The sequence below is a fragment of the Epargyreus clarus genome, unplaced genomic scaffold, assembly GCF_041222505.1.
Source record: "Epargyreus clarus isolate Ecla_fem2 unplaced genomic scaffold, WU_Ecla_fem_2.2 ptg000015l, whole genome shotgun sequence".
NCBI lineage: Eukaryota > Metazoa > Arthropoda > Insecta > Lepidoptera > Hesperiidae > Epargyreus > Epargyreus clarus.
In genome coordinates this window covers 7,167,803-7,190,767 of record NW_027332223.1, presented here as the reverse complement: position 1 = coordinate 7,190,767, position 22,965 = coordinate 7,167,803, and the positions used below count along the sequence as shown (strand labels likewise).

At 34.8% G+C, this 22,965-nt stretch overlaps 1 protein-coding gene across 1 annotated transcript in view; it reads right to left on the bottom strand.

The window, feature by feature from the left end:
- LOC140748133 (neuroligin-1) overlaps nucleotides 1-22,965 on the bottom strand; it is an 80,998-nt gene that overhangs the window by 14,328 nt on the left and 43,705 nt on the right. The window contains exons 2-6 of the mRNA XM_073080868.1: nucleotides 5,724-5,782; nucleotides 5,213-5,547; nucleotides 4,737-4,954; nucleotides 1,827-1,973; nucleotides 208-396 (exon numbers count right to left, since the gene is read on the bottom strand). Of these exons, the coding sequence (XP_072936969.1) occupies nucleotides 208-396; nucleotides 1,827-1,973; nucleotides 4,737-4,954; nucleotides 5,213-5,403 (745 nt within the window). The 5' untranslated portion in view covers nucleotides 5,404-5,547; nucleotides 5,724-5,782. The remainder of the gene's footprint in view (nucleotides 1-207; nucleotides 397-1,826; nucleotides 1,974-4,736; nucleotides 4,955-5,212; nucleotides 5,548-5,723; nucleotides 5,783-22,965) is intronic.

The window sequence follows — 22,965 nt, the reverse complement described above, 5'->3', positions numbered from 1 at the left end:
AGACGAAAATGCTAAAATCTAATTGGTGGATTTGACACACATACATTACGAGTGCACAACTCTGGTGGGAATGTACAAGGTACAAACAAATTAAAATTGGTTGACAAACTGAAGAGAAAAAAGGCACTGGACTGTTTTGCCTTAGCCAATTTATATTAGGTATAGATCGTGGTTATTTTTATATTGTGTCAGTGTTAACATTCAAACCTCTTGCAACTGGCGATACAGCGAGGAAGTTGGCCAGAGCTGCTCCAGTCCCGTGGCCCATGAGGGTGACCTTCTCAGGATTACCGCCAAATGCCGGAAGATTCTCCCGCAACCAATGCAGTCCCGCCACCAGATCCATGAGCCCGAAGTTACCCTGCGCTGAACCCTTAGCACCAGTCTTTAAAAAACCTACATAAAAAAGATATCTTATATTAAAACCTAATATTATTGTAATAACTAAGCTAATACCGTTGTTCATCAAAAGTTATCATGAATTTTACGAGGGTTTTTTTCAGAAAATAATAAACGTACTAGATTATTCTCTGTTTTATCGTAATATCTAGTATATTTCACTTGAAAACGGGTCATGGGCCAATTTTTACTACTGAGAATTAAGTTGGAATATCTATTGTAGTCGCTTAGTGTTTAACTTCCAAATTATTAAAACAAATAAAGCTGAAATGAGATTGTTTTGGCGACTTAATAGTTATTTATAGCAGTTGTGAAGAGCTTTTAACGTTCAGTAATATAATTTACGAAAAATACGACAAAAACGTAATTTAATTACTTGCTTAAAGTAATTACGAAATAGTAAAATATCGCTAAAATCGCTCTACGCTCAGCGTATTACATTTTGCTCGTCATTCCAATGTTTTTACGAGACGAGTAAAAATAATATAGGTACTTGCAAATTAATTACTCAAACAACAAAGTTAAATTTACAGGAAGGCGGAAGTGAATACAAATGTTGAACTTAAATTTTGTATAATGATCGACCAAAACTTGTTTTTACAGTCAAAATCGAAACGTAAATTTCAATATTTCGAAGTTTATTTTTTACAGATTATAAAAATTTACCCTATTCCTTGGAATTTAGAGATCAACAGATTTATAGAAGCACTAGCATAACTTACCTACTCTAATTTTTTTGCTTACTATGGGTACATAAAATGAAATAAAATTAATTTCATAATTAAAAAATATCTAACCCACATATAATATTTAATCTGATCATAAAAATCCTGCGATGCGATCAGTTGTATCAGAACACAACCCGAGAGTCTACGAACGTGTATTTCGGCTAAACTGAAACTTGAGCCGAAACATCTTTTTTGACTCAAATTTGACCGATACCGAACCTTTCGGTCGGAACTGTCGGTTTTTTTTTTTTTTTTATAATATAAGAATAGCAGACGAGCATGCAGTCCACCTGATGGTAAGTGGCTACTGCCGCCCATGGACATCTGTAATTAACCCCAGATAGGATTAGATATTCCTACCTGAGGTCGGCCACAGATGCGCCGCTACCCCTGAGGATTAAGCTGGAACGCCTCGGAAAAGTCTGTCTCCCTTACCACACCCTTCAAACCGGAACACAGCTGCGCCTAACACTGCTGTTATTAGGTAGAAATAGGTGTGGCGGTGGTGCCGCCGGAGTCGAACCACAAAGGGTTCTACCACCTTCGACATTCAAGTTAAATTCATTCAAGTTAAATATTGGCAATAAATTTACATGAATTTATTACGTATGTACAATTATCTCGTTCAGAATTCCGGGCCTAAAAATAGTTAATGAAAAAAATAATTAATGAAAGATACAGATCAGTTGACTGACTCACCCAGTACACCTAATCTAAAGTTGATAGTGACTACGATGATGTTCCCGTGGGCGGCGAGCGTGGTGCCGTCGTACGCGTTGCCCGAGCTCCACTCGTAGGACTCGCCGTGCACGAACACCAAGCAGGGCAAGCCGCCTTCGTTCTCACCTTTACATCACAAACAGGTACACTTAAATACGGAATATAAAAATACCTTGTTTTATGTGAAGGTAAGAGCACCGAGAGGTGAAATATGCAAGCGCTCTGTAGACGTCTACTCTAGCCGGCGGCAAGAAATAAATGAAGGATTTTTGCATAGGAGGAAGGGTAGCTTAACTGTCAGGTGACAGCGTATCAGCGCTCGCGCATATGTCACAATGACAAATAAATTCACAGTTCTTACCATTAATAAATACCATTATCATCATCATTTATAATATCACAGAGTTACGACTAATTTGATTGATTTAAAAATATACCTAAATATTTAAATAAAGCTAATTGAAACAATAAATCTTAAACGTACAATAAATGCTACTATAACCTTAATAACTTCAAATGAAGAGAGAATATTTAGACGACGACATTACTCAGTAACTGACAAAACTAAAGATTAATAATCTTCTACAATGATGTTCCAAAAAAATAGCTATTCCGATTCGCATTCAGTCTGAACATATTATGAGATAAAATCAGATTTCAAAGCCCTTTAATCCAAATTTTATCACAGAGTTACGACTAAATATATGGCGTGAGAAGATTAATAGGGTCGTAGATAAATTTGAAACTGTTTCTTTTATTATTAAGAGTATATGACCGGATTCCCATTTGACTGTAATACCTTTCAGGCAGTCGGATCGACTTACTCATAGTGCCAGTTCACGTTAGGCCAGCCCGACAGTCCCGCAGATAACTTTTATGCATAGGTTGTAACGTTCGACGACTATCTGTTCTTTCATTCCGACAGATTTCTAGTGTGAAATACATATAAAAATGTGGACAAATAATATGCCAATATATGTATATCCGACAAAATCGTCCCTACAAAACTGTCGACTTCGCATAGACACATAAGCACATAGATTCTCTTTACATCATCTCATGTCAGACATTTTCATAATGATAATTATCTTTTATTCTTCGAAATCTTCGTGGACACTCAATTTTCATGTTTCTTATGTTCATGTTCTGTGGAATCTAGCTGCCTCAACCTCACTTCCGCACTGCTTGCAGGGAGCCAACTGCACTGCAATGCACTACGGAATTGAAGTCTCGACAGCCATTACTATTTCTTCTTTCTTCTCTAAATAGTCGGTGTAATTTTACATGTCTTCGTTCTTCTTTCTTTATTCTTCTACTTCTTATTGAACCACCGGAAGCATTGCATTTGATATAAAGTTAATAATATCTTTCACATTACCGCAAGCACTCATTTTGTTTATTGAACACAATTCAATAATAATAATTATAAGTATGGTAAGATTATTTATTTTGTTCTGTCATCTCTTTATAGTATTAAGTCTCATCTAAGAGGGAGAGGGAGATTCACAATTCACAGCACACGTTACATTTACTTCTTAATTATAGACCACCAAGTCACGAGATGTCTCTTGTAAGTTATATCATAGTTTTATGTACAATCTACTTTATAATAAGCTCATCTATACGATATGAAAACTTTCGCAGCATACGATGAGAGCATAGCAATGCATATTTGAAGAGCGGCTTATTTAACGGACAGTGAATTAGCGGCGAAATGGCGTGAATAAATTATGAATAAGCCGTTGGCAAGGATTAACGGGCGCCACGAGACCTCGCCGCGAATCACTGTTCTAACAGACAAAGGCCCATTATGATATTATTGTTTCATTCCAGACATCAGATGCTGCCGTAATAAGAAAAGCAATAAATTGTAACAGAATTGAGTTCAACGTGCTGCAGATTACGATGATAGAGTTAGTTCATCGTAAGAAATTCAGCTACCCAAGGTAAAAAAAAAGTGTGTGTGTTAGCTACGACGCACGATTGGAGTTTACTCCTTACGAACGATAATTATGATATATATCGAATAGAAAATAGTTAATGACGTTTTAATGTTTTATATATTGCTAATTATTTTTATTGTAATAATTACTTTCATATGGGATTTGAACTTACTGTATTTTAAATTAATAAAAGCACTCTTGATTCATATTTTGGTTAAAAACGCTACTTCCTTTTTGAGAGGATATGATGATTGTAATAAAAAGGAGGGATTGTAATGGTTGCCGACCAGCGACATGTATACATGTCCGAAACGAAATGTACCGTAACCGTCCACGGACATGTATACATGTCCGAGTTTAGCACCTTCGTATTTGGCTTATTTTAAATTATCTATGTTTTATTTGTGGCTAAAAATACTTTTAATATGTAGTCTGTGAACCTGTTTTACCGATACAAGGCATTCCTTCACGTCACTAGTACAAAAAAATAAAATTATGACATTTCTATTCAGTGACTTCACTGGTGTTGCGCGTAAAGTGTGGATATATATGTTTGTCTCTTTCTACGTAACGCCTTAACTTTTCGTGTTACACTTGATTTTACTCCTCATAAAATTTCCGTACCGGGCCTTATAACTCAAATCGTTTCTTAAGGAGTAAACTCCAATAAACTCCAAAAAAATCATTACAACCTCAAAGTAAATGAGCATCACAGTTTTTTTTAATTGAATTTTTTATATTAATCTATTATCGACATTATTTTATTTATTGTAAATTACAGATTTATACAAACATTTGCATACATATATATTTATATAGCACATTTTTTGACAACTTCTGCTTTAAGTATATTTACATAAACACATAGGTATAAAATTAGAAGTGAAAACAATATGCAATCGCACAATTGGTTAATTTATATAATTGCATAATATGAAACACGTACCGTTAACAGGAACATAAAGGTTAACGTAGAGGCAGTCTTCGCTCTGGTTGGTGAGCATGGGCAGTAGTCGCTCGAGCTGTCGGATGCGCGCGCGCGGATGCAGCAGCAGCGCGTCGTCGAGCGGCGCGGCGGCGGGCGGCACCTGCGGGCACGCCGGGCCCGCCGTGTCCGCCAGCCGCGGCATGCGCCACTGCGATGGCGTCACCGGCGGCATATATCTGCCACGAGTGCGATATGCATTATTGAAGTCTCAGTTAATGACGCGTTTAAATAGCAAATAAGTTGTATTTTTAGTGTGGAATAAAAGTACGCGCGCCAATGTATCACATATTTTTAGCGTGAGAAATTGCGCGCGGCTAAGTAATACACAATTTATTTGTACTATTAACTTGCATTTTTAACTCGTTTAAATGAATAAAAATCTCTTATTTGTGCTAATAGATCATATAAAATATACCTAATAAAACAACACCCACCTAAGACTTCCCAAAGGAGGCGTAGCGTACGGAACGCCGAGATAGGCCTCAACTTGAGGGTGCGAGTGGACGACGATCCCACGCAGCGGCCCGTACTTGGTGCGCACGACGCGCGTGCTGTACTTGTGCGTGGAGAGCGCGGCTGCGCAGCAGACGAGCCACGCGTAGAGCGCGGCACGGTCCGCGCGCATCACGCGCGCGACGCAGGTGCGGGCGCGGGCGACGCGCCGCAGGCTCCGCGCGCGCCCCTGCGCATCACGCGGCCCGTCGCGCTGCGCTCGCGCACCGCCACCGCCCGCTCATCCCGATACACGTTTCACGCGCGCTCGTGGCCACTGCCGTTGCCGTACATTCGTAGCTATTACTTTTAGTTTATTTTTTTACATTGTCTATAACTATTTTAGCGTACATGACAGAAAAAATCAAAGCCTATGAAATATTTCCCTTAGTAAAATTTACTTTTGAATAAAATGATGAACAAAAATATTGTTTCTTATTTTTATCTACTTACCCAAATCATGTTTTTGTAGTGTTGCAAAATTGTTCTACCGAGCCAACCATTGGTTTAACCTGTAACAAAAATACGTTATTAATTACTAAAAGTAATTAACGTAAAAATATATTTAAATATGAGGCTTAAAACTAAGAGATTGTCATGAAAATTTCCATAATAATTTCCATTTTAATCAAATATCAGCAGTGTAAGCTCGACGTTGGACAATGGAGTAGGTAACGGAAAATGTTTACCTTAACAAACCTAACCCGACGTTCGTATAATTTAATGGAACACAAACACGACAACAACGTCGCAATTTTAAACGAAATTTGCCATTTTCGGTGCGAGCTCTGAGAAAACTGCCTGCGCGATTCAAGTACGATTTCAGTAAATTTTATTAGGTTGATATTCAATCCGATTAAACTTTATTATAACATCTCTTCTCACGGATCTTGATGGATTTGGGCCACCGAGTAACGACTCGCTGCCAATCTTAATGTTGATCAACGAATTTTCAACGGTTTATGCTTCGTTAATAGTAAAGTTCTGTGCCTATAAAGGAGTTTGATTAACTGAACAAATAATAATCCGTTTAGACGATAAATTTCTTCGATCGTCTTTAAGTAATAATACGACGTATATATATATAGGACGTATTTCAACGTGTTATTTTTATGAATGCAGTAATAGATTAACCGTTATAGACCAAACGGCGATATGCCTAAAATCGTGACTCTAAACAAGGCTACAAAAAGGAAGAAAATAGTTTTAATTTCTAGTAGTAATTAATAAATTTTTAGTATATGCGTAATAATGCATACTGTACACTTGAAAAATTAAATAAAAATATAGTTCAAATCTAGTGCGGATAGTATTAATGTGTAATTTTGTTATAACTTTAAAAATGTTTTTGGTAAAAGCCCTTTCACAGGCATTAATAATATTTACTCTATAAAATAAATAAGTATTCCATACCGCAAACAACTCGCCATTTACAAACAAAAATGTTATTAGTACATATGCAGAACAAACTTGAAGCAAAATGCATACCGAATGCAATATCGTAGAATACGAAACTGCATATTGAACACAAATTTTAACGTATGCTCCGGAAACTTTTGCAATACGTAATTGTACGTTGTATTACTTTCACAACCCTATCTTACATTCCTTTGTTCATAAATAAACTGTTGTACAAAATGAAAGAAAATATAGGAAGCAATGGAAAATAACACTTTTATTTGCCTACTACCTTTTTCAAATATCTTACAATTAAATTTGCCATTAAAAATAATTTAATATTAAGTAGATTATTCTTTCATTCTTTTATTCAATAAAGAGTAACAATCATCGGGGTCTCTTATAAGGTCATCATATCTATACACCTAATACGCACATTCAAAAAATGAGTCCAGAAACCCTTATGCATTTTTAAGCTATTGCATAGCTTCTATCGCGGGCTTTGAGCGTGGAGACCGAATCCAGAAATTCCGTAACGAAAAAACCTAACACCCCCACTCCGACAGGCACAGCGGTAATACTTTTTAGTAGCGATCTGTGCGCCCCGGGGCGCACACGCCAGTTGACGGGTAAATGACTTTTTGCATACTGCATAAATAAAATAAATATATAATTGTAATTGCATAAGTTGATAAAAAATGCTATGCAATAGCTTTACCGCGGCAGTCTCCGAGTGCCACACGTATTTTTTTTAAATTCAATTAAAAGATGTTTTTACAGTATAACATATTGGCTTAATGCTAGCTGATATTTTTTCCGTACTAAAATATAACGAGAGAAATCTAAAATATAGCTCAAGTGAAAACATTATACCAGAGCGCTTACATTTTCCTTGTAATTTGGTTCGGACAGCTGCGAAAACCGCGCCGTGTTTTCCGTTAACAAATGGGCATAATTAAAAAGGTTTGCACTGAATTATATTCTCTGTTAATAACACTTGATATTAATAATAATTTAAAACAATTACCCTAATTTATTAGCGCAGCATACCACAAGCTATATTTGCTTGACATATCTGAGAGATTTATGTGTTTATTTAAGTTAATCTTAAATCGTATGGAGTAATATTAAATGTGTTAAACAAATTCAAATTAAGTGTATATTTGTATAAAGTATCATAACGTGCAATGATTTAATATGTATTAAATGATGTTATATAATTAATGACATGCAGTTAAAGGAACCAGTTAAGTTGTAACTGAAATTCAACACAAAAAAATAGTATTTAGAATTTTCTTAACTAACCAGTTCATTCATCCTTAAGTATAAAACACACATACATACATTCTCCCTAAAGTATAAAATATCTGGCTTTAAGTCACTTTAGAACGGTACACACTTGTGTTACTTTCAAGCTATAGTAACTTAAGTTTGTAAAAGATTAATTCGATACCTAAATATTTTTATTTTATTTATTTCCCCAATAAATTTGATTTCAATAAAGTTTTTTGGCCCGTGCAACAAAATGCGGCGTGACAACAAAGCTTTCGCTTGTCACGCCCTTGATTGATGGCGGATCTCCGCAGCTCTTTTTGTGGGCCGTTCGCGACCCGATGAGGCCGTAAACACCGACACAAGTGTTCGCAATACGACATGTGATATCTCGCTATACGAGGTAAACCAAGTATACTTACACTTTCTGGTAAGTATACATAATATAAATTATCCCACATTTTTTCTAAATCTTGTATTATATATTTTTTATAATATAGGAGTAGCAAATGAGCATGCAGTCCATCTGATGTTAAGTGGTCATTACCGCTCATAGACCTCTGTAATCAACACCAGATAAGATTAGATAATCCTACCCGAGGTCCACCACAGATGCGCCGCTACCCCTGTGGACTAAGATGGAACGCCTCGGATAAGTATGTCTCCCTTACCACACCCTTCAAACAAGAACACAGCAGCGCTTAAAATGTCTGTTATTAGGTAGAAATAGGTGTGGCGGTGATGCCGCCGGAGTCAACCCCAGAGGGTTCTATCGCCTTCTGTGTATTCATGGTAAGCGTTATAAGTAAAATCATTACGACAATACTTTACGACATATTGTACAAACTATTGAAGTACACTTTTCAGTACTCGACCGAATAAACCCATAATAGGAACTTCGTAACGAGTCAAAGAAATATTTTAGCTCGTTTTATCATTGCTCTTCCTTTTACCGCCGGGACGCTAAGCTTATTGTGTCCTTATTTCTAACGATCTCGAGCGAAGAGTGTATTTACTTCGAAACTTTCTGTAATAGCCAATTTTGAAGACGGGTCGCTCTCCTAACATCAGGGGTTTTATATACTGTTAATTTTTATTAGCTTTATTTCTTTAAAAATGTTGGCGATACATGGCGATGGAGTAACATGTTAATATTTTTCAAGGTGGTTGGATTTTGACGCCATTTAAGATAACACGCCGATTACCCGCTAGTGATCAATCGCTTGCCCATTCAACCACAACAGAAATGTTGGCGTCTTATATTTTACACTTAACGTTAGTGGTTGCCGTTAGAATTTTATTTATGCAACAAGCCTTCAAGTTAATATAAAGTACAGAAACATCAAATAAAGTCTCTAAATAAAGACTTGATTGATGTTTCTACAGATGTCAGCTAAAAATATTAAAATTATACTAGTTAATTCACATCTGCTACTTAGCCCATCCCTTCAAATAAAATAATCAAACAATTACGCAAGGGGTAAGTTTATATTATGTACATAACTTCTCTCTACTTTGCATTTATCTTAATACTATTTAGAATGAAAATGACTTCAAATGAAAATATGAAATGCATCGTACTAACTAAAGCGAGTTGATAGAAATATTCACAAATGTTTCCGTTTCGTTACGTAAATTCCACAACACATACCAATAGAAAACTACTTTTTATAATATAGTAATGGCAAATGATCACCGGCAGTAGGCACTTATCAAGTAACCCAAAAAGTGTATACAGTAAAAGTGGAGTCTTTAATCAACCTTATAAAACATTAGTATCCTATCTGACGTCCTACATATACGCCAGAACCCCTAAGAACTAAGATGGAATGCGTCGGATAAACATCTCTCCCGTACCAAACCCTTTAAACCGGAACACAGCAGTGTTTAAAACTGCTATTATTCGGTAAAAACAGATTTGACGATAATGCTTCCAGAGTTGAATAACGAGTACCACAAGAGAGGTTTTCTTTACTTTTCTTCATTTTTCTTTATTTTTCTGTAATAAATTTTGATAATTTAATTTAATATATATTTATTATATATACCTGACAAGGTGGAATATAGCGCACTATATGTAACTTTTTAATACCTGTGTTTTTAATACCTGTATTCACAAATAAAGAGATTTGATTTGATTTGATTTGAAGAGTACTACTACTTTCAAAATCTACGAGTAACTTCAAATTGTAACTATCATTTACACACTGCAGCTAGACATTTTATGTAGCGGAAAAATGTAATTTATTACATTTCATTTCCATTGCGTTGTATTTACAGCTCTACAAATGTTATTACTACGGGCGTACCAATTTATTCAGCCAAGTTCCACTCGCTCCGAACGAACAAACTTGGATTATCTAACTCATGTATCTCTTCGCGCAGGTGTTCACAAAGTGTTAATTAATTTACGTACGAGGAGAATTTATTTGATGAAACTTAATTGATAAATACCAACCGACCCGTTACTGGCGACGTCGGTTTCATTAGAGGACGAACGCTCTCTCTTCCTGTAGCATCTGTGTCACCATCTTTATTTCATTATACAATTCTCCTTTATTTTCTTCATACATAACAGCGAATGGTATAGAGATTTATTTTATTTGGGTTTTATAAAAACTGTATACAAATTAATAAATCTAATATGAAATACATTTGCTTTATATAATTTGTATTAGGTACTTATATTTTAAGGAATATTCACTAACTTCACTTTTAATATAAATACGCATTCTAGATATACACTAACTCAAAATACTCCAAACACAATACTTATGTTCTTAGTATTTCCAGAAAAAACCGCTTGTAACATCATTTAATAACCTGTGAAACGAGCGGAAAAATCAACATAAGATAAAAGTGTACCCATTCCGCCAATCCCGTTGATGAATAAAAGTTTCGCTGTAACAAAGTACAAATCTGCGACGATTCGGAATCGTAATTCAATTCGTATTGCAACAAAAAAGCTTTGTGGAATTGAACTAGCCAGAGTGGTGTAACGATGTTCGGGAGGGTGGCTGGCGGTGCGGTAGCGAGCGGCCGGACAGGGCGAATTGGCTCCATCAATCACCAACGTGCCGTCCTCCGCAGAGCTTTAATGGACGCACGCTCGTCTTGAACGCCCGACAACCACGTTCTCTCTCTTCAGTTCTAAACTAATTAACTTCAGAAATCCTGCCCAATCTTTGCCCCGTCTACATCGGTCGACATTTCGCTGACGCGTTTCAAATTTACCAACCCTTTCCAATACGATTTTATGATCATTTATTTACGATTTCGGTTGAACTTTTACCCGACCGCCAGTTACCTACCTGTCATTACGTCAACCGTTCCAATTTCGATGTCCGATTGAAGAATCGCTATGTTTGGCAAAACTGTCTGCTTTCCTTTTTACTTTTGCTTTAAATCTTTTTGATAGAATGTTTTCATATTATGTTATACTATCAAAGATACTATATGAGAATCTATGCAGGTAAGTCGTTAGTAATAAGTATCCGTTTCTATTTTTAAAATATGTCAATATGACAATTTCCTCAACGATGCAGCCCACTTCTCCGAATAGGTAGTTGTAGAATATTCAAAAAATAAAACAAATAAATTGAAACTACGATTGTATAAAACTAACCTACTATTTCGAACAAAGACGAATATTCTAACATTACATTAAAATGGTATATATTACTTACGAACCATAGTATAGTAACTACAAAGCATTGTCGCTATTGCGACATTGTGGAACGAGTTTAAATTCACTAAAATTAATTTCTGACTTGCTCCTCAACTTCGTCGAATAAAGCGGACTGACAATTGTTGTAGTGACTGGAGTTGTGGTTCCGAAGCGGAAATAATAAATCATGACCATAAAGGCAGACAGATCAAATTACGCAGTCGACATCATTTTTGTTATTTTAAAGACTTTATGGAAAAATTATTATTCTTATGGATATAACTTAACGAACACTTATCGAAATTATGTCAAATATGAATGCACAGACACTCCCATATCATTCAATACATGCATATACATTTTTAATGTAGGTTACGTCATCCTTAACTGATTTCTAAGTTATTTTATGTGATGTCGCAAACTTACGTTAAAAATGATAATTATGTATACTACAAACATTTATTACAATGTGAGCTACAATATAGTTTCATATTATAAATCGAAAATACTTTTATGTATTAACATAGTAAAGAGAAAAGGTGTGGAAAAATATTATTCGGTTGAAGATGAAAGTTTCATCTCAATGATTGAACGTAGCGCCGTAGTCTCAAGGGGCGCCGAATACGCAATCGCAACGTAACGTAATGAATAAATCCTGGTAAGTAAAGGAAAACTAGGGCGTACCAGCTCTTTGTATTTATATTGTTATACAGTAATCACTCTTTGTTCAGTTATTCATTAACTGGCGGTATTTTTTTCTTATTTTCCCTATTGCATGGACAAAAGTATCTCTATTGATTGTCATCTACCGCTGACCAGGAATAACCAAAACCAAAGAGTATTTTTTATAAGATTGAACTACCAAAGTCATATATCAGATTATATGTAACATCCATGTGCGTGTAATGGTAAACATAAAACACAACTGGTGTGGTGTGGTGTGTGCGTGGTCATAACTTTCACAATTTTTTCACAGGTAATAAGAATACTATTTTTATAAGCTACGAGTAACTAAGCGATTATTTGACTGACAAAACCGTGTGGTCTGAAGTAGCTCCAGCTCCACATGTACCATTACGTTAAGTTTGTCATTGTAAAATACTTCTTTTTTAAAAGATGTGTGTTATGGAGTTTCTTTCGCCGCTTCTTCTCTATAACGAAAAACCTTGTGAAGTGGTGGTAGTTGTATTGACATTCAAAAAGTGGTCTGTAAAGAACCTATTTTGAATAAAAAAAAATGATTAGATTTGATTTGTTAGTATGTTAGTAAAAAACTCCATGCATTTAAGTGCAGCGATAACAAATTTACGATAGGGGAAAAATACGCTTAAAATTTTAGTATAGTATAGCATAAAGTACCTACTGCGTGCGTTGCCAGAATTTGGGTAACGCACTCCGTGCTTGTTGAGTCATGTACTTATTGTAACAGCGCAAACTAAATGTGGTGACGGCTTATACTTTTATCTTTGGTAGCGCAGCAATCGAACCATAAAAATTTAACTGCGTTGATTTTACAATACAACTAGCTGACCCGGCAAACGTTGTGTTGCCATATAAATAAAAAAACGTTAAGGGTGAACAACCCTTATCAGACAGGGGTATGAAAAATAGATAGTAGCTGATTCTCAGACCTACTGAATATGCAAATGTATATAAAATTTGGTGAAAATCGGTAAAGCCGTTTCGGAAGAGTTTAGTTACCGTACTAACATTGTGACACGAGAATTTTATATATAAGATTTAAAATGAAGTAATCATTTTTAAATAGTCAACATAGACACAAACACAGATAAAAAAAACATTACTTTTACGTATTATACTTTTTAGCGATAATTAATTTTACGAACTTAAGGTTAGAATGAGTTGTCTTAGAAAAGTAATTACTATAATAGACGTACAGTTGAGTCAGAGAACATTTGTATGGAAATTTTGCTACAATTGTAGACCGTCTACGAGATTTCAATTTAAATGTTTGCACAAAGTAAGGCCTGGTGCACGTTTAAAATCTATAGATTAATAATATTCGATACAAAATGTAGTACGTTTTACAAAAAAGATTGGTTATTATTTTAAAAATAAAATAAACCAATATTGTTTTATTTTAAGTAAGTGAATGATTGAATTACGTACTTTTTTGATATGAAATATTTACATAATATTTGCAATATGCCTAACCATGTACTTCCTATTTGTTTTTTATTTTAACTTTCAAGTGTAACTTATATTACTACGAGTACAAGTACAGTCAACGATTTTTATACTATAGCAACAGAAAACATAAACAAATGTCCAATTTAAACAGGAAATAAAAAAGCCAATAATGCAACAATGCTTAAACTAAGTTGTTTATCTTCGATGTTGAATGCTCTAGTAGCTCTAGTGTGCTTTAGTCACAGTAGTCGCCAGCCTTAATAGCCACCAGGCGCTAAATCTAAGGCTTTAGCCTTCCCACAAGACACAAATTAGTTGCTCATCGTCGTTAGCTTATCGCTATACCTAATGTGTTTTACTACTACCAACATCCTATTAATTACAACTGTAATCACTTATGTTAAACCAAACATCTGAAGTTTTGAGATAAGAACTTTATTCACACTAACTTCTATGTGAATTACTCAGTTTAAACTGTTTGTTTAATAATTATCTCGAAAGCTTGTGAATATCTTGGAATTCTTGAATCTTATAAATCAGATTGAACTTTGACATGAAAAATTAACCATTTTGACTTATTAAGTACACAAAAAAATTGGGTGTAAGTTTTTTTATGTTTAAAACCAGAAAGACGTTAATTCTCATAAAACTTATTTTTGATTTTAAAGGTTTATTGTCTACAACGCATATGGGCAACCTTTTCCCCAACCACTACGTACTTTGTGTTATTTACTCCTCGCAATTTTTTTAACGTTTAAACAGGTTGCTAAACCTGATTATAACAATAAATGCATCAACAGCCACCTGTTATATTCCTCTTCGCAAATTCCATTATTTGTTCACATCACAATAAGTAATTCAATTCTGCCATTGACTCGTGAAATTGAATTGAAATGTAAAATGGCGGATAAGACTTGCAAAATAGGTAGAGTATATTGACAGATCATTCTATAGAAAAGGTGATAAAACTCTTAGTGGTTCGACTCCGGTGACACCCCCACACCTATTTTTGCCTAATAACAGTAGTTTGTTCAACACTGCTGTGTTGTGGTTTGAAGAGTGTAGTAAGGGAGACATACTATTTCGAGGCATTCCAGTTTAGTCCTCAGGAGTAGCGGGGCTTCTATGGTCGATCTCGAGGAATCTAATCTTATCTATGGTGGAACAAATGTCATTTACCATCAGGTGGACTGCATGCTCGTCTCCTACTCCAATATTATGAAAAAAGAAAGTCAGTTTCTTGAACACTTCATATAGGCCATAATAATTTTGTAAAGCACCGGTATAAGTGGCACATATTACACGAAGACCGCAATTTGTTCGTGATAGTTCCTTGATGGGGTCGTTCCGTGATTATTATGACTACGCCCAATTAACCTTTTCAATCGTTGAAACGTTCGCGTGACATTACGCCTTAAACAACTCTACACGAGTTTAGCTTTATTTTACAATTTAATGTTGAAATTAAAGTCCGTAAGTACTAATGTAAAATTTAACCTTCATTTAACATTTTCAGTCAACATTATTATATGCATATTTTATATGTTCCATTACTATACAATATAAAACTAGTAGAATATGTGTACCTGTTAAAAATGTACTAAACCCTTATCATAAGTGTTCCAAGATCAACGCCTAGTATTTATAATCAATCTAACCAAAAAATCTTTACATCAAAGATGATATTTGTCAATTTGTAATAGACAGGGACATTATTACATTTATACCACGTCAACGTGATGTGTACGAGGTCCATTATTTAAATTCAATATCCTACTGGTCCACACCGGTCCATGCAGATGATTCCAGGTTAGTTCTCAGTTCAATGATGAAATCAAAAATCCATCTGGAAGCCATCAAGGCTCAGAACAGAGATCAAAATACATCATCTTCGGTCTTTCCGGTCTTTCGTCTTTCGATCTTTTGGTCGGAGATCAAACCTGTACCCTTACCAGGAGTTTTTACGTTTTGACAAATATGACTGTTTTGGTATTTGTTTACCTATTTGCCCATACAATTTCCAATCAGCGCCCCTAGCGGATTGTGTCAGAACTTGGAAGATACTGTATATTCGCCGCACATGAGTCATCGATATCGGAATACAATATAGAGGCACACCAAAAGCCATAAGAAATGTAATAAAGGATATAATGCAATAATTTACCTACTAAAATCATAGATTAGTAAAGATACTTCGCCGCCCTAAAATTGAATGAAGCCACAAATGGCTTATTATAGTAAGTTCTTTTTTTGAATTCTTGACAAATAAAAACATTTATAGAGACAATTTACTAATAAATAACTAATACTGCGTAATTTACAATTACAATGTACAATTTATATAATAAATAAATAATTATTTCGAATATTTTAGGGACATTTTAGCACGGAGACGTTGCAAAACTTTTTTACACAACTATTTCAATTGCCAAAACTGGGTACATTTTCTTGTTAGGAGTGAGTAATCTTTACTAATCTATGACTAAAATGCGTAACATCAGTAAATATATTTTCTCTTTAATTTGCAGAGAGCGCAAGTGTTGACCTCTAGAGTAGAGTCTAGGTTACTTACTGGTGTTAGTGATTTGCTGAAAATGTAAACTCAAGTTAGATTATATTAAAAATGTTATAAATTAAGTGGTGTTAAAATTGCGTTTTGAACTCGCCATATTTTATTAATTAAGTTTGTTTAATACAGAAAAGGCTTTTTACTAATTAAGCTACAATAATGATATTTTCTATGTTATAGACCGCGCCAAACTGCTAGTCCGCTCTGAAGTTATTGCGAGCAGATGTAGCCACTATACAATTTGCTATGACGACGCGACTCATTTCTACTCGTATATTCAGAGCGGACTAGCAGTTTCGCGCGGACTATACAAATCAGTTTTGTATATAAGTATATTAAAGAAGAGATAAATGTCCCAAATTTATAATGAAAAGATAAAAACTAAAACAATTTTGTTTCGTATAACAGTATAATAGTCTCACAAAAGTGCAAAATCAGATTCTCGATCAATCAAATGTCTAAGTTTTTAAGTTGCTTACCTAGATGGTTCGTCCTTATTGATATTTTAAAAATTGATTGAATGACACTTTTAGTTTAAAACTTTAGAGGATTTCGTGTTCTAAAATACTATTTTCAGGTCAAAATTATTGATATTTTTACATTTATTAAATATTTTAATACGGTTACTTAGTATAACACAGAAATAAACCTGAAATTAAAACAAAATAATTCGCCAGGTGCGAATCGAACTCGCGCACGGAGGTTTCCGAACCTTATTTAAAATTTTATTTATTTATATTATTTATTTTAAATTTAATTTTAATTTCTTTGTTTTATTTATTTTTATTTTTACTCTATGAATGTCTAATTGTCTACCTATTCCGCTTCAATAGTTAAAACGAAAAGCGCCGCAAATAGCGGTTTCTTGTATGACGACCACCATTAACTTTCAAGACATTTTTATTTTTGTTATATATGTATGTTCTTTTATATTTATGGTTATACCGGCCACAGTTATATGTATATATTTTGTAAAAAATCAAGTCTCTATCTATTCCGTTCCACGATATCCTCAGAGATAGCAATACATTTATGCTATCCCTGGCCCTCAAATAGGAATCTAATCTTATCTGGAGTTGTTTATGATATCTATGTGCGGCGGTAGCCACTTATCACTAAGGTTAGACTGCATGCTTGTTTGCTACTGCAGTATAAAAATAAAAAATCGAACACCAGAATTAGTCGTGAAACATATTTGTAATCGAACAACTACAGAGATATTCCAAATCTTCTTAGACAAAAAATTAGCAAGGCGAGATAAAAATTTTATTTATAGAAGTTGAACATAAGACAGGAATTCTATGAAGCGTCTGGGTGCAAGGTCGGCGAGTTAATCTAGTTTGTTCGTAGCGCGGTCGGAGGGTGCTCGACGATGAGAGCGGCCCAGCTCCCCAGCAAATAGCCCCACATTTCTTCTCGCAGCCACTTCAGTCGACAGCCGATATCGACCGACGCTTTCCACCTTTATGAGACAAGCACCGGAAAACCTATGTTCTCATGTTCTTAAGCCCTGTTACAACGATCCATTATCTCGAATGGGCACGTTTCAGTGATTTCTGATCTGCTTCTTGTTTTAAAATTTGTTAAACTTACTAAATATATTTCCATGTGAGATGTTATTACCTGCTTGTGTTCTTCATTGTTCGCACGTGGATTTGCTGGAATATCTGATATTTGCTCTCACTCTTGTATATGCCGTGATATGAAGGATTTTAGTCGCAGTGACTGTATCCATTTGCGCAATAAATCATTTTTCAAACATGTTTTAGGGTTCCTTACTAAAGAGTAAATGCGGAATCTCAAAGACATGTTGCAAACACATAAACCCTAAAAACATGCTTAGTAAACTTATTTACCCATACCATACCCTTCAAAACGCAACACAGTGGCGCTTAACACTATTAGGTAGAGACAGGTGTGCGGCGGTGCCTCCGGAGTTGAACCAATGAATTCAACTACCTTTAAGGTATCGGTGTAATTATTGAGTACCTTATTGTCAACCCTTAAAAAATATAGAAAATTTTACATCACATATCGTTTTTTTTATCAACGAAGATTTGAAATAACTCTGTAACTAGATTAGCACTTAAAGCAAATATGTATATTTAACGCGACTACCTGGCGTTATACTCGTATCATTTACGTTTTAATTAATGTTTCAACTATTTATTTTTATAAGGCATTTAAACTACGCGACGGATAAATACGAACACTTTAAATGACTCGCTGTGGTGTGTGATTCACTCAACGAAATCAATCCGTGGTGGAATGTAGCAATCAACACTGACAGTTTATAAAAACAACATCAATTGGATTGAACGAAATATTTCATTCATTCAAGTCTTTGTTGTTTGAAGTTTCGCTTTCCGTTGACATTTCCGCTGTGTTCGCATTTCTCAAATATACATGTAAATGTTACTAGTACGTAGTTACGAGATTTTTATCTCAATAAAAACATTCGAAATCATTTAGCAGTTTAAAAAAATATAATTGTCTTGATGAAGAATTTTTTTTAAATATCACAACAAATCAATTTCGGCTTCGTTTTAATCTCATCAGAGATCAACAATTACCTATTTAAAAATTATATTTTTATCAGTAAACATTGCAGTAAAACGTGTTTTATTGTTGTTTGTTCTGCAATGTTTCACACTTTTAACGTTAATTCACACTTACGACAAGTACATCACACGGCAGCGATAAAATGTCGGTAAGCTTTGATTAGGTAGCGACAGCAAGGTGAATGCCTACCTTGCTGCGGCTTATTGTCGCTAAATTGTAGTTATACAGAAGCCGACACGAGTCGCTTATAGTTGCATTGTGATTGCGTTGCTGTCAGTACCGTCGCTGCTGCTCTGGTCGGCAAAATGTTGTGCGTGTGAAAAATAAGCATTTTCATATAAAAAGCCCGCCCACGCAGTTCCGTCGATGTGTAGTTATGGTCACGTTTGAATAGCCTAACCTAATCGCCACTTACGGCCTGAACTAAACTGTAAATCAATAATTCTAGTACAAATGAATTAATTAAGAGCGTCAGACCGTAATAATATGCATGTAACGCTTCACCGCGGACTCCAATACTAGCATATAATTGTATTAATTAGCATTTAACACTGATAACCTAATTTTATCCAATACTCTGCTTGACTAGATAATTGGCGATTACAATAGAACAATACGTAGGAATCTAGCGGAAATAAATTAATTATGCTATTTATATCACTACACTCATTGTCTTATACACGATTTGAGTTAATTCACTGTAAAACATTCCTACTTATCCAAAAGAGGTAAGTAGGTACTAAGATTATTTTTACATTATTTAAAAAAAGTGTGTGTTACAAAGGTAGTATAGAACAGTCTATACTACCTTCGTAAGACACACTTTTTTACAAAGGTAGTGTAGTTACCTGTGTAGAGACAAAGTTTATGGTAAGATCTGTTTCTAGTGTAAAGTAGTTATAGGTTTCGGTAGTAGCGTGAAGTTGCTGACTGATTTACATGGATGACCATCACAGTCCTCTTGAGTGGCAAAGCGTCTGTGATCAGCTTCAAGTAGCAGACCTGTTTAATATAGTACACTAGTAGAGATGGTTGAGGTGGCAGTGACCAGCTACCATTAGATGCAAGCTGCTATGCTCCTTCAATCTTACAAAAACAAATCTCCGTTTCATTGGGATAAAATTAATTATATTCGAACAATACAATTGAATACAAGCGACGAACTTTGTAGATTACCCTAGTTTGAAGAGCTACGCAAACTCTTACGATCCCGGGTTTAGTGTACAGCATTACTTCGCACACAATAAACGATTTATCCAAAAACAAACGGTTTCAGTAAAGTCGAACTATTCCCGGGGCACGGTCGCCAATACAGGAACGGACTAAGTCGGCTATACACATAAAATCAATTTGCCAAAGCCACTTTGAGGCGAACTGACCCTTACAAGTTTATGGACAAAAGAACTAAATATCACCGAAAATCACCCTATTTGTTATTTAATTAAGTACCGCTTACTGTTAATTCTGTTCATTTGATGTTAAACTGAACAATTAACACAGCTACGATTCGTTTGCATAATATATTTTATTGATTTGATAATTTAAACTGATTTCCTCTTTATGAGTTATATTATGGAAATAATAGATATTTTGGAGTAAGAGAAAAGTGCTAAAAACAACTTCTATCAAGGAACACTCAAGCTTTTTCTTTCAGACTAAAGTTCCATTCTGAAAAAGAATACTGATAAGGAAACAAGAATATATAATTTAGATTTACAGACTAACACTTTGCATAGAACTTATGTAGGAGTATATAATCAGTGTGTAGATTAATCAATACGTAGCTTACTAAAAATAATGTTAAACATAAAAATTGTGACTTATTATAGCCATGTCGACTTTCGAAACTCCGCTTAAATCCCACTCGATGCGGACTTGAGTAATGGCTAAAATTGTCGCCAAATGAATGTCCGCAAAAAAATCGCGCAGAATAGCGACAAATGGGACCAAATCACCGAGTGATCAGCCAAATGTCTTACATAATGTGTCAATCATTTGACGAAATATTTTAAAATTTTCACTGAATTTAAGAATAAAAATAAATGTGTCATTATGCCAAAATCACGGCCACTATATACATAGGTACCTATAAAAAAGATGGATTTACGATTCTTTATTCTTTATAGTGCCGATAACGTAAAATTATTTAAGTGTGTGAGGAATATCGTCAGGAAATTATTTGAAAACCAACCAATTTTTTTATAAGCCGAGAACCTTAACTTTTCTAAATAAATTAACAGAAACACAATTTCAACGCAAATGAGCAACAAAACTGGCAGAGTAACGTTCTCTACAAAGATCGGAAAATAACTACCCAGTAGACGTTCTACAGTGCCCTTTTATACGCCCACTTTTAGTTAATACCCGCATTTGACAATTAAAGTTTCTTACTCTTACCATCACTGCCAACAAGTGTATTCTGTGAGTGTTGTGTAATTCTTACTTATAAATATTTACAAGCTTTATAGTGTCTTTATATGTCAAGAATAAACAAATTCCTTTTTTGTATGTTTTTTCAGTGTTTCAATTACTGCTTAGAGGTAGCCCAAATATCTACAAAAATAACGCCAGTTGACAGTATATATGAAAGTATTATTGTTATAAAATATTGATCAAATTGTACATCGGTTTAAATTCTACTATATGATCACAAATATAACTTTCGTATATTAAGATCATGAATTCGATGTTTGCAAACTTTACGACATTAGAATTTATAAACACAAAAACAGCAAGAAGAAACTAATTTGATAATTCCATTATCCCTTACACGGACATAATTTGACCGTTGTAACTAATCAACCTCGTCTCACTAATTGGACAACCATTAGTGGCCTAAGCACAAGAAACTGAGGGAAATAACAAAAAATCGGTCCCTCCGTAATCCCGTCTGACTTGTCATTTTAATATTTTCACAACTATGTACAATTGTACACTTTATAATCTTTAACGTTATTAGAACCCTTTGTGATTCGACTCCGGCGGCACCACCGCCACACTTATTTCTACCTAATAACAGCAGTGTTAGGCGCTGCTGTGTTCCGGTTTGAAGCGTGTGGTAAGGGAGACAGACTTTTCCGAGGCGTTCCAGCTTAGTCCTCAGGGGTAGCGGCGCATCTGTGGCCGACCTCAGGTAGGAATATCTAATCCTATCTGGGGTTGATTACAGATGTCCACGGGCGACAGTAGCCACTGACCATCAGGTGGACTGCATGCTCGTCTGCTATTCTTATATTATAAAAAAAAAAGTTCGACACATTTTTTTCGTTTGCTCCGCAGTTTGCCTCGATAACCAATACTTCAAATCTGAATAAACCGTTCCAGTTTTGACAGTTTGTTTGTACGCCAATTTTAGCGATAAAACTTTTGCGATATGTCACAATAAAAAATCCGATACTAAAATACCATTAAAATGTACTAACAACAACATTTGTTTAAAACTAGCCTCGCTGGATTACTTCCATGCTTATTTATGTAATCGAGTTCCGACCCATGCCATTTACTTTGCACACAATTGTATTTAATCACCTTTTCCTTTTTAAAAGGTTTCGCTTGTTTAATTTATTTATTCGTTTTAGTACAAGAACTTCTTAACACAAATGTATTGTAATACGTTTTCTAAGCTCGGTTCTGTTTTCCTCCCAAACAAAATGTACTAAGCTTTTAAAAGACAACTTGATTTAGGATCGGATTTAAATTCACAATTACTTCCAATGAATGAATACATTAAATATGGGCTAAATGAATTTATCCCCATGAGTAAAACCCTGCTTTCTAATGGAATCTAAGGTGATACCTTACATTTAATTCCGATCCGTTTCCTTCTTTCCTCAAGAATTTATTTAGTTACTAGCTGACCAGGCAAACGTTGTGTTGCCATATAAATAAAAAAAATGTTAAGGGTGAACAACCATTATCACTTAGGAGTATGAAAAATAGATAGTACCCGATTCGCAGACTTACTGAATATATATATAGCATATAAAATTTGGTAAAAATCGGGAAAGCCGGAGCCGGTTTCGGAGGAGTACGGTCACTAACATTGTGACACGAGAATTTCATATGTAAGATAATAT